The following is a 17419-nucleotide window of genomic DNA, read 5'->3' as shown; positions in this document are numbered from 1 at the left end:
TCAACACTGCCTGCTGAATATCTCAGAACAGGTATAGCCCAGGTGTCAATTGCTTTTTATCAAATTTCCAGCATTAAGCATTGACTTAAGGGTGTTTTCTTAGCCGCCCTATGTATTCTGCTCTAGTTTTTTCTCTGTTGTGCAAATCTTATTGTGCAAAATTTCTGATACTTCTAAAATTCCCAAATATTTGTAGCTATCTTCGAATTGTATTGTCTTGATTTTTTTCGCCACTGAGCAGCTCGATTTCGTTGACATCGTCAAGCTTTTCCTCTTGTTATTCCAGTAATTGCGCATGTGTCCAAACCAAAATCCGTTGATATATCTTGACTGAATATGTGCACAGTATTAAGCAATGATCCGAGTTCATTCTCTAATTTTGCGTACAGCTTCGGATCGTCTATGTATAAAAGGGAGATATCTTTGCCTGACAGATATTTCAACCAGTAGCCATATAATTCATCCTTCCCGGGTGTTGACAGTATCACAACTATAAAATACGAGTATACAACCTATTATACTGGTATTCAAAATGGTAATAACTGTAGAACAAAAAACAAAATCAGTCAAGTATTTGGGCTTCCATATCGACAGCAATCTGAACTGGAACTTATGTTAAAAAATTGTCAATTCAGCATTTTTAAGAGGCTTTATACTATTTATGGGTAAATTCTTCACTGCAGCAATCTACTTCTTTTGATTCGAATGCGAAAGAGAATAATCAGAGTTATAGCCATTACTGACTTCGCATTCAACGCCAAAGAAGACAAAGTCGGTTCCATCAACAGGAAAGGTCATGGCATCGGTGTTTGGGGATGCTAAAGGCATTTTGTTTATTAATTATCTTGGAAAGTGTAAAACAATAACCGGGGAATATTATTCCGATCTTTTAACCAGACTAGACGAAAAAATTCCTCAGAAAAGACCCTGTTTGCAGAAGAAAAAAATCATCTTTCATCAAGACAATGCAACTGCCCACAAGGGTGTTTTGGCAATGGAAAACTTAAGGGATCTGCACTGTGAATTGTTGGAACATTCACCCTATTTCTCAGATTTGGCTCCCTCTGACTTCTATCTCTTCCCGAAACTAAAACTCTTCCTCACTGGTCAGCGTTTTTCTTCGAATCAAGAGTTGAATGTAGAGTGGTATTTTGCAGAGCTTGCTGAGAACCACTAGGACAGGATAATGGCGCTGGAGCATAGCTGGAATAAATGCATTAGTCTTGGGGGCGATTATGTTGAAAAATAAAAATAATTTTGAAATTATAAATTCGTTTTTTCATTGTTAGGCCGATAACTTTTCAGACCACCCTCGTAATTGTATACTATAGGTGAGAAATATTCTAATTTTTTCTGTATATAAACAACATTTTTATTAATAATATTGATGTGGCTGGAAATTGCTGGTAGTTCCAAAGGCAAACAAAGAAATTTTTCGCAAATCTTTTGAGCGCTTAACGAAAAAGCCAAGCCAAACTCCATCATTCAGTAGTTTGGCATTTATTTTATTATTTTTCATATAGGAAATAGTTTAACCAGATTTAATTCACAGTACTAAATTTACGCACATAGTTTTTAAAATTTTTTTACGGCATATATATATTATTCACAATCGCTGAACGAGAAAAAATGACGTTTCATTTTTTCTCGTTCATTCTCTTTTGTTGTTGTTTTAAATTCAAAATAAATTAACGTAAATTGATATTCCGAACGCATAACGGTTGGGGGGAGACTCAGATCTCACCACTGAAAATGTGGAACCATGGAAACAGTTTGTCACATCCGTTTATGCAAACGTGATATTTACGCACATAAAGACACACGTATGTATATGCAAACATGATACTTATGCAGATATTACACACTATGAACAAAGTAAATATGAAACACTCAAAATGAAAAATGAAAGCAAAAACTCTTTATTCTGATATGAATAATAAAACCATAACTTTCTATCAAATTAATTTACATATTTTCTGAGATTTTATACATCAAAGAGCTGTTTATTTTTATTAAATTTTCATCTAATATTAAATCTTCCAAACTAAAAAAAAAAAAATTCCCGTTTAGCCTACCGAATCCCGTTTGGTGCACAAGTACTATTTCTTACATAACGTTCAAAAGCATGTGTTAGATATACAGCGTTGATATCTCCCGAATATAAATTTATAAAGTTTTTTTTGTTGTTGTTGAAAAAAAAAATTAATTTAATTCTTGTCATAAGAGTAGTCTGTGACTCTACAACAATATTTTCTTGACTCGAGTTACTGAGAGCGAGTACGTATCCATCCCAGTTGAGCAACACCACCTGTCGCTTATTATTTGTAAAGTGAACCGGGTAGAGAGAGCAGTCCATGCTAACACAAGCAATTGTCTGGTTTCTCGAGTCATTCATCATTGTCCTCGATGGTGTTGATAACTGATAACCATGTAAAATAGTTTTCATAAGAGTTCTCATATTCCAAAATTGACCGAATAATATTGGTAAGGTGTAGCCAAGTTGTCAATACTGATCATATACAAACATCGAGCCTTCGAAATACCCGAAATAAAATGAGTATCTTCCCGACCCTCGGTATATCGATTTTTATTCGTAAACAGACAGATCGCCGAGCGTGCTGTTTCACAGACAGGTGCGTATTTGTTAAAAATTCTTCGCTGTATTGGAATTTCAAGTATTGATGACTTATATGTTGGCCGTCCAAGTATACGAAGATAAGAAACACAAACAATGGCGTATGTTTTTGTTTTAATTTCATTGTTTTCTGAGGAAAGGGATAAGGGACGAGATATGTAATACTTTTGATCCGGCGAAAACTTTTTTTTTTTAAACTGAAATAGAAATTATATTAATCTGTAGACTATTGATCATGGGACTTTGCACTTAACATAACCAGACTTGCCATCAAACGAATATTACGATCAATTATTCTAAAAATATATATATAAAAAAAATCTTCAAGGGCACTGAATCCTTCCTTGTGTGGTGACGATAAGGAAACAGGACAGTTGACATAGTTAACATCGATGCACAAGATGTGACAGACATACGTGCTTTTCAAGCGTGTGCTTGTACTCTTGGGGGAAGGAAACATCGGCCTACCTCAGCGTCGGACGATATGTGACAGCCCGTTAGCCAGCCGGTTGCTTGTCAGATGAACACCACTCTGTTCCGCTAGCGTTGGTGGGAGGAAGACAGTTTTCTCCTCCCTCGCCTCCTCTTCGTTGTTTTTGTGGTATGTCGTCACGTGGAGAGTCTGCTTCCGCTGTGGCTGCTACTCGCCAGCTGTCAAACACACCCCACCGAAACTCTCTTTAGTAGGCTGCGTCTTCCTACGCTCAGCTGGCTTGTCAAAAGCAATACGCGAGTTCGAAGGAGACGATGCTGATGCATCTTTGTGTCTGCGCTTAATGGAGTTGTCGGGTCGTCTACCCGGATCGTATTTCTGTGTTTGGACGGCTGGAGAAGTCATCTCTGACAGCTGCACGATGACCACTTGGAGTTGCTCGTATAGAGACAGAGCCGGTTTAAACGATCATTCAGGACAGATATTTGTGCACACCGGATCCAGTTAAGTACTTTTATTATTATTAACTACGGATTTGGGGAAGTAATAATCCTACAAGAGAAATCACCCAGCCGATTAATTTGAAAATCTTAAGTGATAGGGTTAGCAGTGATTGCATTCACTTGTGATGAACTGTGGGGAATTGATACGTCTGTCGCCACGTTCTATTGTATTCCTGGTGAATCCGTATGCAACATGGTGCTTCTTCTGGGTATAGCCTGCTGCTGTTGGAGACGCAAGAATAAGGTTAGTAGCGCTGGTGTGAACAGCATTTTGATACATTGCGAAAGATTTAATCAAAGGAATATTGGAGGAGAAAAGGTGCCTGTAGCTGACAATTCCAACGAAGTAAGTAGTGTGTGTATGTGTGTGTGTGCGTGTACGCGCGTGTGTTTAAAGAAGAGACTGAACCAGTTTCTAGTGCTCATAACGAAGATTCAGTAAACAGAGAAATTATTGAACATTATTGTGTATCATCATTACAGCGCCGCTAGATTTCATTCCAAGAATACATCTTATGCTTTGTTTTGTTTATGAAAGAATTTTTTTTTTATATTTATAAAGCAATAAATGCAACTTTGAATAGCCTTGTCAGTGTCATGTGGTTTATAACTGTGTGCTTAAATTAAAATAAGAACTTTTTTCTGAAGTTTTTATTTCCAACATCATTCTCTACGTATTTGAATATTTTGCTTCATACTTGGTTTTTAATAATTGGTTTCTTTCCATTCTTTAATGATTTTTCGGTATAAATTCTTGACTTTGCTTACTTCGTTTTCTTTCTTGATAGTGCTGGCCAGAATTTGCAAACTTATAAATGACGGTTCCGAATCGCTGCCTGAACTGTTAAATTAACCGTGCAGTGGTTCCCAAGGCCAAGGTTGATAGTGGGCGGGATTGTATAGGTCTTCATCACATGTCCGTCGACAGCTTCCTCATTCTTTACCGGTAGATAATCATCGTTTTTGTGTTCATAACCATGACATTTTCTGGATGCTATATTATTTCGTTTTCCACCCCCCCCCAAGCAATTATTGATGGGAGATGGAATTGTTATCTTCGCGAATAGGGAAAAAAGTATTGTATGGCTAGCTAATACAGATGCCTAACAAGGGAAGCTATTTTTGTTCTTCCGAACCAGTTCGCTAATTTCTTCACTGCAGCAATCATGTGATCGTATTCTTCACGTTCATTTCGCAGTTGCTAGCAGTTTTATAAAATCCTGAAGCCATAGTAAAATATGGCACGTAGTTATTCAGATAAATAAGCATTCTTTCTTGCCCTATAAATGAACATGTACTTGCAGCCAATTTTTTGTCATACAGAAATGCGCGGAAGGCGGTTGAAAGGGGTAAATTTCAAGTGTTTATATTTTCGAAGTAATCCGATAAAAATGAGAGCGGTGTCGTCAAGTGATAGCGTTTGTTTATGTAAAGGCTGGTAAACAGACTAAACTCGTCTGTGTCGTAAACTTCTCTTGATAAAATGTAAAACGAAACATTATTTGTTAGCAAATATAATAAAACTGAACACATTTATATGGTATTTAAAAATGTGTAATAACCGACTTTTTTGTTACGCAAATGTTTTCTTACATAACAAATAACTTAGTCATACATTTAATTAATGAACAAGTAAAGAAATGATTGCGTACAGGCATATAAAAAAAAAAAAGTGCGTTTCGTAAATAGCATTCGCGTATAGTGACATCATCCATTATCACAGCAGTTGAACTTGGAACCCCTTTTTCTGTCATATATTCAGGAGGCAGTTTTGTTTTGCCATTAAAGTTGGCCAGTTGAAAGGGCGAACTAATTTAATAGTGATTCTAAATAGCAATTTCATCACTCCAGTCAGGGATCATAATTTCGAAATAGTTCCAATACAGGTGTATTTATAGCGAAAAAGGAAATCGTTGCAAATCATTTTACTCCAAAATAAACTTGTTTTTGGCGTTGATTCAACAACGAACCGAAAATAATTGCCACATTTGATTAAATACGCATTGTGCAACAAACTCTTATTCACGTACAATGCGGTTTTTAAATTTTTCAGTTACATTTTATTGCTGCCATTATTTCCCCTGGTTTTCGAGAGAACAGTCGTGATGTCTCTAACAAATGTATGTTGTCTTAAAGTGGTTGTTGAATAATGGTAATTTTGTAATATTATTGGCTTGTTTTACCAATGCACCGTTAGACATATAAATTTTATTTTGTCTATTTTTGCCACTACAAATGGTCTGAGTGACCAAAACTAACCAGAATTGAACTACGTGGAATCTTCATGTGTACTCCTAAATCCCAAATTCTATTAAATTCCAACTAGCCAAAGCAGATTTATTGCAGTATATTTCAAAATGTAAGTAAAAAAAAAAAAAAAAAAATCAATAGTTCAAAAATTCTGTCCCCTTTTATACTTCTGCACATGATCTGATCAAAACGTTGCTATGGTTGGACATATTTTTATGAAGATTCTAAATCAGGGGTTGCCAAACTTCTTTGACCGTTGACCTCTGCAAGAGTTTCTTGAATTTTTATCGACGACCCCCCCCCTCTATTTTACTATTACGTAATTATAATAGAACAAGCAAAAAAAAAAAAGTTTATGTGAGTTTTTAGATTGTTTATTTTATAGTTAAAGTGTTTATTGTATGTATAATATAGTATATATTATTATGTTGGCTTAACGTCAAAGGGATACATTTTTGTTTTTGACGTCCTTCTTAACATTACATATTTGATAGGAGTTATAAATAATATGTAAAATATAAAATTTAATTTAGATAACAAAATAACAATAATACAATCTTCCTTATATTTCCCAATCTTTCATATATATATATATATATATATATATATATATATATGTGTGTGTGAAAATAAGACTTTTATTAACTTAATATACAAATTACTAACGTTGTCAATGTGAAGGATGTGCTTCGTGACTCTTGACAAGATTAGCAATGTTGTGTTCAAAATTAGTAAGTTTCAGCCTTAAATCGCCACGGAATTCTATATCTAGCTTATTTCTTTGTTTCATTTTGTTTGTTTGTTTTGTTAAAATGGAATTAACATGGCTGAAACCAGCGTCAACCATGTACGAGCTTGGAAATGCAAGCAAAAAGGAAGTACCACTTCAGAAAGTTTTGGATATTTTTCTACAACATTTATATCCGTCCAAAAGTAACTTAAAGTCCTATTTTTGAAAAGCGTCTTAGCTTCGCGATCAACGGACAATTCAATGAGTTCATATTGTAAGTTACATTCGATATTTTCAATATCTGCAGAAAATGGCGTGATAATCCAATCTGGAATGTGAATGTTTTCAAAATCTGCAAAGCGCAATTTAAAATCATCGCTCAAATTTTGAAGATGCTTTGTGTATATTTCTAACGCTTCATCTTTTACTTCCAATTGCCGTAGATTCGAAAGTACTTTCGTAACAATGATAATTTAAATAAGGCTTATTTAGCTTGGAAGCCTAAAAGAATCGTCCGAGCGTGAATAATCGTGTGATCTTTATCTAGTAGACGGTCTGTACGTCATTAAATTTTGAAAATAAGTCCGCCAAGTAGGAAATATGATTCTTATTTCTCTTCAGTTCATCACTCAAAAACAAATTAACATCTGTAAGAAACTCTAGGGTTGAGTCGAACAACTCAGCAAATCTTTGTAGACTTGCACCTCTAGACAACCATCTTACTTCAGTATGCAAGAGTAATTGGTTTGATACTTCATTTTTTTCACAAAGTTTGGCAAACAATCGCGATTTAAGAGGATGAGCTGTAATTTGATTAATAGATTTAATACACACTCTTAGAGTATCCTGCAGTCCTTCACTGAGAGTTTTTGCCACCAAATGGTTTCGGTGCAACACACGGGGAATAGTACGTACACTTTGAACTTTTTCTTTCAGAAAGGCAGCGAAACCTCGCTAACGGCCCACCATTGCGGGTTGCCATCTGTGGCTACTGCTGTTATATTAATAAATGGAATATCATATTTATTTAAATATTCCTCCAATCGCTGAAAAATTGTCAACCCCGTTCCATCACTTTCAAGATATTTTGTAAATAAAAATTCATCCATAATTTGATGTTTGGTTTTAGTATATCTTACAGCCATAAGCCTTAAGAATAGAACTATCCAATGTAGATTCATCAAGTTGGATGGAGAACTTACTGTTTTTGAGTTCTGATACTACAGTTTTTTCTACATCTTCAGCCATTTCACCAATACGTCTTTTCACGGTATTCACACTCAATGGTAAGCATTTTAAAAGGCCAGAATCTTTTTTTTTTTTTTTCATTATGGTTTCAATTACTATTTTAATTGCGGATGTAACAATGTCCTCTGCAATTGTATATGGTTTTCCCTTTTTTTTTTTTTTTGCTATATTAAAAGAAATGTAGGAGGCTGTTAATCCTTGTTCATTCTCAGCTTCGGCAGGTGCTTTCATTAATGATTTTATAGTTAGTCGATGTGTGTTTCTCTTTCAGTTCTTTAAAAAAGTCAAGATCTTTATCTTTCTTATCAGGATGGAGTCTTTGAAGATGATCTTTCATTTTTGCTGGTTTCATTGCATCGTTACTAAGTTTTTTCACAAAGAAGACACATAGGCCTCGTTTCGTTTCTTAATGAAGCAATAAACCAGAGTTTCAAATATTCTAACAAATATTGTCTGCATTTCTCTTTAGAATCTGAAGCTGCCATTGTGGTTACTGGGTTTGTAACAAAATAATTAAAATTTAAGTCAGTAAGCAAAAGTAATGTCTAAATAACTCGCTTATTTCTATAGGATGTACAAAACTACCAGCCCTGCTCAACTCTTCAACATAGAGAAGTTATTATTACTATTATAATTACAGCTATTTTGCCTGCTTCAGTTTAGGAGTGCCCCTGTTTAAATGTCATTGGCTATTTACTTATGGATTCTTAGGGCATTGTGAGTGTAAATGTACCAAAAAGTATATGTAGCAAGTATATGTAGACCCTGTTTAAATGTCATTGGCTATTTACTCATGGATTCTTAGGGCATTGTGAGTGTAAATGTACCAAAAAGTATATGTAGCATAAGGAATAGAAATTTACACATACCTTTTTCTGGGTGTTGCGGCTTTTCCTCTTTCTGCGATGTCGAAAAACTACCGAGTGTGTGTGGGGGGGGTAGGCAATTTGGTAGAATTAAGTTAGAAAAACCCGGGTTTTTTTTTTTTCCGCAATATATATAAACATATATATTATATTATATAGGGTGGGGAGAAGGTGAAAGGGTTGATTTTTTAAAATAGGGAGGGGAAAGGTGGTTGAGGGTGCGGTCTGTTTCGACTATTCGTGATCGTCATCTGAAGAAGTTAAGTTCGTGAATGAATAACGATTGAATTATAATATGTATGTTGATGAATTTTAGAACATTAATGCTCACTTGCATGTTGATGCGCAAAAATGAGACTAGGATCGAATACGTATAAGTAAATAAGCAACCAGGCACGTGTTGCAATCTTGCTCCCACCATGCCGGCCGGGTGGGAACCACGGACATCCATTTATTGGTAAATAAGTCATTTTGGCCTACTTGATTGGCCTCCATAACTATTTTCATGACCTTGCTCCATCTTACAGGTCCTATTCATGTCACTGTTCCACGATTCACTTTTAATTGCGTTATCATTCAGGATGGAGGTAATCCAAATTAACCGAATTAAATATTACGCGTACAATGATGTCTTATATTTTTCTATCGACCCCAACGTACCCCTGAACTCGATTCAACCCCTAACAATGTTAGATCGACCCCTGGGGGTCGATATCGACCACTTTGGCAACTACTGTTCTAAATAATAAAATTCTATAAAAGCCAACTGATCAGAATCTCAAAATAAGTTGTATACTGGTACTTAAGCATTTTGCAAAATATTCTGAAGAAATTTCACCATTGAAAAAAGAGCCTATGTAGCCCAATCAGTAACAGCAGAGGTCTTTGGTTGGAAACACTTATGATTAGTTCACATCCATGTTTTGGTTGATGTTAATATATGTCGGGGCTGTTAGGTGGTTCAAAAAAATAGATCATTCATTTTTTTAAACTTAATTTTAGCTGTACAAATTCATATTTAAATTACCTCATTTTTGTGGTAAAAATTTCTATTAACAGTAAGTTCTTTTTTTTTTTTTTTAATGTATTTAGGATTCATTGAATGTATCTACAGATAGTTATTTTGACAAAAAAAAATGATTCCAACAGATATAATCACTAATTAACTTATAGACTAATATGTCTAGAATCCAACAAAGGTTGGTTGATTGGTAGAGCCTCTGCTACTAATGGCTCAGTTAAGTAAGCTTGAGCACGGTTAGTAGTTGGAAGGGGAACAATCGTTCGATGCTGTTAGCACACTCTCCCTCGATGAGTCTTTGGACTCCCTGGAGGTGTCAAATAATAATAATAATATTAATGGTGGACGATATATGACATTGGTGGATTGAGTGGTGGAGACAGAGTTGTAGAGTAGGTGCCCTCCCTCGATGAATCTTTAGACTCTCTGGAGGTTATGATATAATAATAAAACTTACTCTGATTCACTTTGATTTGGTTCTTAAATTCTTTAAAAGAATTTAGATTTTGTTCCCTTTGTTTTGCAAAATGCTTAAGCAATTTTTTGAATTCCGTCTGTTTGCATGTATCATTCCTCAGTTCTGGCTCTATGAATTTTATTGCAATTTGATATTTGGGATGCTTATTAAAATTATCTGGCCACCTCAATTTTGGTTTCAAGACCATTTTCAGTAGAAAAATTTGACAACTGATTTAGAATGAGGCAATAATCATGTTCTGACTGGATAGAATTTGATGAAACTTGGTATTTCGTATTCCCACTGATCTTGGTAATTTATTGAACAGGCTTTTTTAATTAAAAGCAAAATAAAATTAATGTCTAATAAATACATCAAATAAAGAAATAATCAGATGTGATCTTTAAAAAATTTTTTTATATAGCATTCTTGTATAGTAATAATATAATTTATTACTACAACAGTTTAACATAGTTATTTTTGGCCTGGTATATCCCAGACATATAACTTGACTTATTAAAAATGATCCAGTTGAAACCAAAATTTGAATTGATTCAACAAATTTTAGTTAGTAACCTAAATATTAAATTTTATTAAATTTCATTTAGTATGAAATTTGAAATTCATTTCAAATTGTTTTGCCAATGAAAATGTTCCACTTATACAAAATTGCTTGGTCAGATTTTTTAGTGTACATAATACTTATCACATTTTGTTACATTCATCCAGCCAGGACAGATTCATTACTATATATAATTTCAAAATATTCTTACATTTTTTTCCTAAATGGCAAGATAAAAGAAATGAGATAGTTTGGCAAATTTATTTACAGATTCTAAATATCCCATTTCAATAAAATTCATCCCGCTAGAATATGAAAATAATATGCATATATTCATAAGATTTTATATGTGCTTATGTAATATTTTACTAAAGGTACCTAAAATCTGCCGTGGGTATTATTGGTTCCTAAGGTTTAATCATCTTGTGGCCTAGCAAGTTACTGAAGATATTTTCACTGCTAACCATTAACTGTGTATCCATTCCCCCCGCCCCTACAATAAACATTTAAGGAAATTGGTATGAAATATGAAACAAGTATACACATTTCTATATGAAATTCCAATTTTTAAAATGAAGTGGAACATTTTTTACTTCTATGATTCATGTCCTTTAGTAAAACTAAAATATTTTGAAAGGTGTTTTTAATAATTTTAACATTTTCTTTAATGTAAACTCTCAAAGGAAGAATAAATAATACAAAAAGAACATAAATGTTTATTAAACCACTTTCACTCACATCATAATGTAAGTTTTAATCACATGTAAACTCTCCAGTAAAATGAAACATAAATAATTTATGCCTTATATCCTTATTTCAGTGGTATCCATATAACATTTGGATACCATTAAATGGATTCTTCACAGTTTGGATGTGTAAACACATCAAGGCTGGTACAGTGGTTAGCCAATGTTTTTTTTTTTTTCCTTTATGTTCTTGAAGACTGGTGATTGAACACCAGTGTTCTAGTTTTAGTTGTTGTCATAACAAATAGTGTCACTATGTATACATGAATGCTATTATAAGAAGCTTTTTTGGTTTCTTTTGCCATTAGGGAAACTTAACGTTTGGGAAAATTCAAGCTTATGTGAAATTTGAACAGCTTGGTGAAGGATCTTATGCAACAGTATATAAAGGTTACAGCAAGTAAGCATATCTTTTAAATAATAAATTTCTATAATTTAATAATTTATTAGCAGTAAAACTTAAATATCCTTTTGGAAGTAAAATAATTATTATAAAATTATTTAAACAACATATTATAATTTCCATTTTTTTTCATTAATGATAAAACAATTAAAAATACATGTGATTTAATATGTAATATAAAATACTTTAATCTTTTGATGTTTTGATTAGCTTAACCAACAAAGTTGTAGCTCTCAAAGAAATTCGTCTACAAACAGAAGAAGGTACACCATTCACTGCCATACGTGAAGGTACGTTTTACTTCTTAGTAACAGATTTGTGAACTTTAATCTGCAGTTTTAGATTAGCTGTTTTTGTTAATATAAGTATCTGATACTAATATGGGCTTGTTAATTTAGTATATTTTTTCTAATTCATTTCTGCACAGACAAATCATAATTTGTGTACAGAAAATAATTCAACATTTTCTGAATGCTAAATACTGATAGCTGCTGCACATGTCTCTTGCAATTTTTTAATAGTTATTTTTCATAGATTTTCAAATATTGGTCTAATTGCTCTCAGAACAGGTGGGGAAAAAATTTTTCCACCTGTTTTTTATCATCTTTTTAAATTTTAAATCTCTTAACAACATGAGTTGTGATTTTTCTCAATTTAACAATCCTGGCTCAGTTTAAAAAAACAGTGTTTCTTCACTAATTAGAAAAAAATACTGTTTTTTTTAGCCTCATTGCTCAGACACGTTATTATTTCTTCCTGCACCTTAACAGCCTTTGACTAATTTTTATCTGGATCATTTTGAAAAAGATGCTCTTGACACCGCCATTCTTAAACCTTATATTTGGCTAAAATATGTTGTGTTTTGGCCACATGGCTCAGACACATTTCTTTTGTCTTCTCAAAAGCCAGCACCTCAGAAAAGAATTCAATTTGCTATAGAAAAGGAAAACAGGGGCCTCTTTTACTAAACACATTACTTATATATCATCCAAATTGCACTTACTTTCACTTTGCAGAAAACGAACTTACTTGGGAAGGTACGTTTACAAAACTTTACCACCATTTTCCTCCTCTTAATGCTATTATAAGAATTGCAGTTAATCAATCTCTATTCTAACCAGGCTTCTTTCACAGCTGAACTTAACCTTGTTTGTCACACCATATCTAATGACTACAATTTTAGACAAAATGAACAAAATACTTGTTACTCCCCTCTATCTTACATCCCTCTCAATATACAATTACACTAATGTTATCCCTATATCCATGGTGCCTCAGAAAAAATTTCCAGAATTTAAAGAAATATAATCTTTGCACTGCTTTCAATTTCTATTTCAAGCTGGGCTGGTTGCTCTTATTTGCTGCCCTAAAAGTGAACTCTCTTACCCCTGAAGTATACAAGATCCTTGTACTTGCAATTTGTCTTATTATGGTCAAACTGGAAGATCTGCAAACACCCATTTGTAAGAATATGAGAAATATATCTCTAACCACAATGATCAGTTATATCTAGCAGACCATCCTTTGGACACCCTGCACAGGATTAAATGAAACTAAAATTAAGTAGTAGGAGAGATGGCGAGATGTGTGTAGCGTGGAGTAGTGCCCTCCACTCTACTACAGGTGTTGCATAATAATAATACCTCACTACAAAACTACTTTGTTTCAGGCAAAATAAGTACAAACATGACAGACTTTTTTGGAATTAGTAGCCAATCTTAAAAACCAATGTCATCTCTACAAATATCATTATATAAAACTCCAAGATATTGGAATGAATTCTTAGACCTGTTGCCCAACAGCCAAGGTTGCTCACAAGCACCCATAGCAGGTGGTTCTCTTAGAACTTAAGGCTTTGTCTAATCTCTGCCACTTGTTTCTTGTGTATTAAAATTCTCCTGTTACCCTGAAGACATCTCATTGACTGAGATAAAATATTGGACTCATTGAACCTTTGTCTAGTTGGCAAAGGTTCAATGACTAGCATACCCTTTCTTCAACCAACAGGTTGTAAGTTCAAATCCCACCATCCTTTCCTTTTAATGTTACATGGTGATCAGCATTAATTTTTATAAATTATGAAGACTACTACCATTTTAAGAAAACATTAATTTCATGACGTTTCGATCTTCATATTAAGGTTATCATCTGGAGTATGCACACACATATTGCCACCGTGGTGACAGAGTGAACGGCATATAGGCTGTGTGTTAATATCCAACTGTGGGCATGGATGCTACCAATTTTTTGGATAGAAACATTTAAGTTACTAAAAAGCTTTTATAGGACTGATGTAGAGGAAATGTTTCAGCACTTGGCTAGAAGGAGGCAGAACAAAAGGTCATCTGTGAAAGTTGGGTAAGAGTGTGTGTGTCAGCAAAGGCATGAGTCTTGTAAAGAGTTTTGTTGATAGTATTTTTGCTGTAGCCCTTTTTTAGGAAAGTATTGCTAATGTTTAATTCACGCTTAAGTGCTTACTCATTGGTGCAAATCTTTAAAGCCCTATTTTATAGTGTGTTAACAATATCCGTAGTTTTGGTGTTGGGTGGTAGTAAGAGTTTGTGTATATATTGGCCATTATGTGTAGCCTTAGAGATTTCCAACTGCACATCATATTAGCAGGATTATACTACAAGAAACTGATGAGGCTAGAGATCTTGGAGTTATGGTGGATAGGAAATTGAAGTTCAAAAGTCGCATCGAAAAAATTGCAAATACAACTTTGAAGATAATCAAGATGTAAAAATTAACCTTGACTTGTTAGGATATGGAAGTCATTTTGCCTCTTTACATGGCCTTGATATAACCCCATCTGCACTGCCATGTGCAGATTTGGTCTTCTGGGTTTGTAAAAGATAAAGAATCTGTGATGCAGTTAATCCTGTTTATCAGTATGCATAATAATATCATGCATACTGATAGCAGTATGCATGTGCATTTCCAGGATAGTTTCTGTTTTGCAAGGGAAAGGAAGATCAAAATTGAGAAGAAAAATTTCACCACCTTCACATATGACAGTGTTAACACCTTCAGTTGAAAAACATTTAGAACCTAGTTCTTTCATTTCTCATGGAAGTAGACAATTTTTCATTTGCAAAAGAGACAAACCAACAGAATACAAATATATATTTAACAGATATAAAAGCCTTGATTGCTTTGACGTTGATTCCAGTCAAATCAAACCCACATCTTTCATTCAAGAAACATCATTTCCAACTGCACTACAAATGTGTTGCTGTATGCATCATGTTACGGTGTGTTACAAACTAAACATTTGCAGTAGTAAATTCAGTGTATAAAGTTGATGAATTAGTTGCTAACTGAATTTGAATGAATTCTGATTGTTTTATAGCATCACTTCTTCGTGGCCTGAAACATGCCAACATCGTCACACTTCATGACATCATTCATACCCGTGAGACCCTCACCTTTGTCTTTGAATATGTGGTAAGTAGTTAGTTTTGTGGTTAATTTTAAATATAAAATATCTTAACAACATAAGGCTTATCAGTGCAGTAATTTTAGGAAAATCAAATTTTTGATTAGGTAGATCTAGATTGATAAGCAAAAATGTTTTGATCTTGATGCATTCATATTTAAGAAATTGCTCTTCGAATATTTATATTATTATTATTATGCAGGCGTCCATGGAGTCAAAAGACTCATCGTGGATGGTCCTTCATAGGAAACACAGTCTATCAAGACTCATTGCGGGAAATCCCTTCTAGAAAACACAGTCTCTCATACCACTCCTTAAACTCATTGATCGTTCTTGCTCTCACCACTCTATCAGGCAATACATCCCATGGTTCAACCACCCTCCATGCAAAGAAACCACTCCTCACCCTCTTGCTCACAGCCTCCTTTCGTAACTTCAGGGATGGCACATTGTCATCACTCCTTCCTACTGTTTGACCAAGCAAAAGAACTCCCCAGAGTCTTTGGACTCCCTGGAGGTGTCAAATAATAATAATATCTACCCTTTAACTACCTCTCAACAGTTTAAAAGTCTCGATCAAAACACTTCTCCTTCTATCCTCCACCTCTGCAGTCCACATTCCCTCGGTCAATCCTCATAATTGACATTGTACAGTCCTGAAACCATCTTTGTTATCTGCCTTTGTACCCTTTCCACAGTTAATTTATCCTCTTCAAATCCTGGGGATCAAACCTGAGAACAATAGTCTAAGTGTGGTCTGATCAGGGTCTTATACAATGGAATGATAACTGTTTTATCTCTGCATGTCAGCATCCTTCTCAGTATTGCAGCAGTCCTCTGGGTTACATTCACCACCTTTGTAATATGCTCCCTGAATTTCAGTTTCCTATCATTCATCACCCCCAGATCTCTTGGGGGGTGATGATTGATCTCCCCTACTTCCTCCAGTATGGCTCCTCCAATCGAGTATGCATCCTCCCATTGATGGTTTCCAAACTTCAAGACAACATTTTACTGCATTAAACTGACAACCCCAGTTATTTGCCCATCCGTTAGTTTATTCAAATCCTCTTGCATGGCTGCCACATCTGCACTAATAGTTCTCTGCATCAGTCAGAGGACTGATGCAGAGGACTATTCCCATTTTTATACTGTAATGTCATTCTTCCACAATCATTTCTCCTCCAACTGGCCATATAGCTAAAAAAATTCCCTAGGATTTTCTTTGGATTTTAGTGCCAATCTCTTCTCATATTCCAGTTTTGCCTTCCTCACCATACTGGTCACTCTCCTGGCCTGCGTCTTATATTCTTCGTGTATCTGCCCTCCACCTCTCTCCTTATCTCTTCCATGATCTCTTTTTTAACTACAGTTCCTGTTTGATATTGTTTGGTATCCACTTTACACCAAATTGTATCCGCTTCTTCACTCGTGGAATACAGCTTGCTATTGCTGCTAACAAATATCCTTTCACAATTTCCCAAGCACTAATGATATCCTGGCCTTCCAATTCTGCCCTCCATGGAACTTCCCCTAGTTGATACCTAAGACTATTATAATCACCTGCCTTATAATTCCACATATGTTCCCTTTTCTTTGATACACTTGCATGTCTATTCATCTTCCAACTCAAAACCACATGGTCACTCTCTCCAACTGGTGGGAGAGATGTCATCTCACTTATTATCAGCTCTTCTGATGCTATGACCAAATCCAAAACTCTTGAGCCTCTTGTTCCCTCTATTACATGTTGCCTAAGACATTTTTCCCTCAAGAATTCTAGAAATTCCATCCCCTTATTACTACATGCATTTTCCTCTTCCCAGCTTATACTGCTGTAGTTAAAATCTTCCATAACAATCATTCTTCTTGCATTTGCCAAGCTCAACTGCTTAAACATCTCCTGCTCCCCACCCTCTGTGTTCCCTGGTTTATAGCAACACCCGCACTAAATATCCTGTCTTGGCCACTTCTACCTTACACCCTATGCTTTCAAAACCATTAGTGCCACTGCCTTCCAAAGCCTCCACTCGTAGAGGACATAAGTCATCACTTATCATAAGCAGTACTCCATCACCACGTTTTCCTATTCTGCCACTTCAGTTCCTGTTATTATATCATCCTCC

At 34.8% G+C, this 17419-nt stretch overlaps 1 protein-coding gene across 1 annotated transcript in view; it reads left to right on the top strand.

Annotated features, from left to right (window-relative positions):
* The window catches only part of LOC150109622 (cyclin-dependent kinase 14-like), a 185514-nt gene that overhangs the window by 105551 nt on the left and 62544 nt on the right, over positions 1 to 17419 (top strand). The window contains exons 5-7 of the mRNA XM_090402788.1: positions 11760 to 11851; positions 12065 to 12144; positions 15207 to 15301. Coding sequence (XP_090258914.1) covers positions 11760 to 11851; positions 12065 to 12144; positions 15207 to 15301 — 267 coding nt within the window. The remainder of the gene's footprint in view (positions 1 to 11759; positions 11852 to 12064; positions 12145 to 15206; positions 15302 to 17419) is intronic.

Source organism: Typopeltis vanoorti, chromosome 2 (assembly GCF_054136105.1).
Source record: "Typopeltis vanoorti isolate ZY-2024b chromosome 2, IOZ_Tvanoo_1.0, whole genome shotgun sequence".
NCBI lineage: Eukaryota > Metazoa > Arthropoda > Arachnida > Uropygi > Thelyphonidae > Typopeltis > Typopeltis vanoorti.
This window is presented reverse-complemented; position numbering and strand designations above follow the sequence as displayed.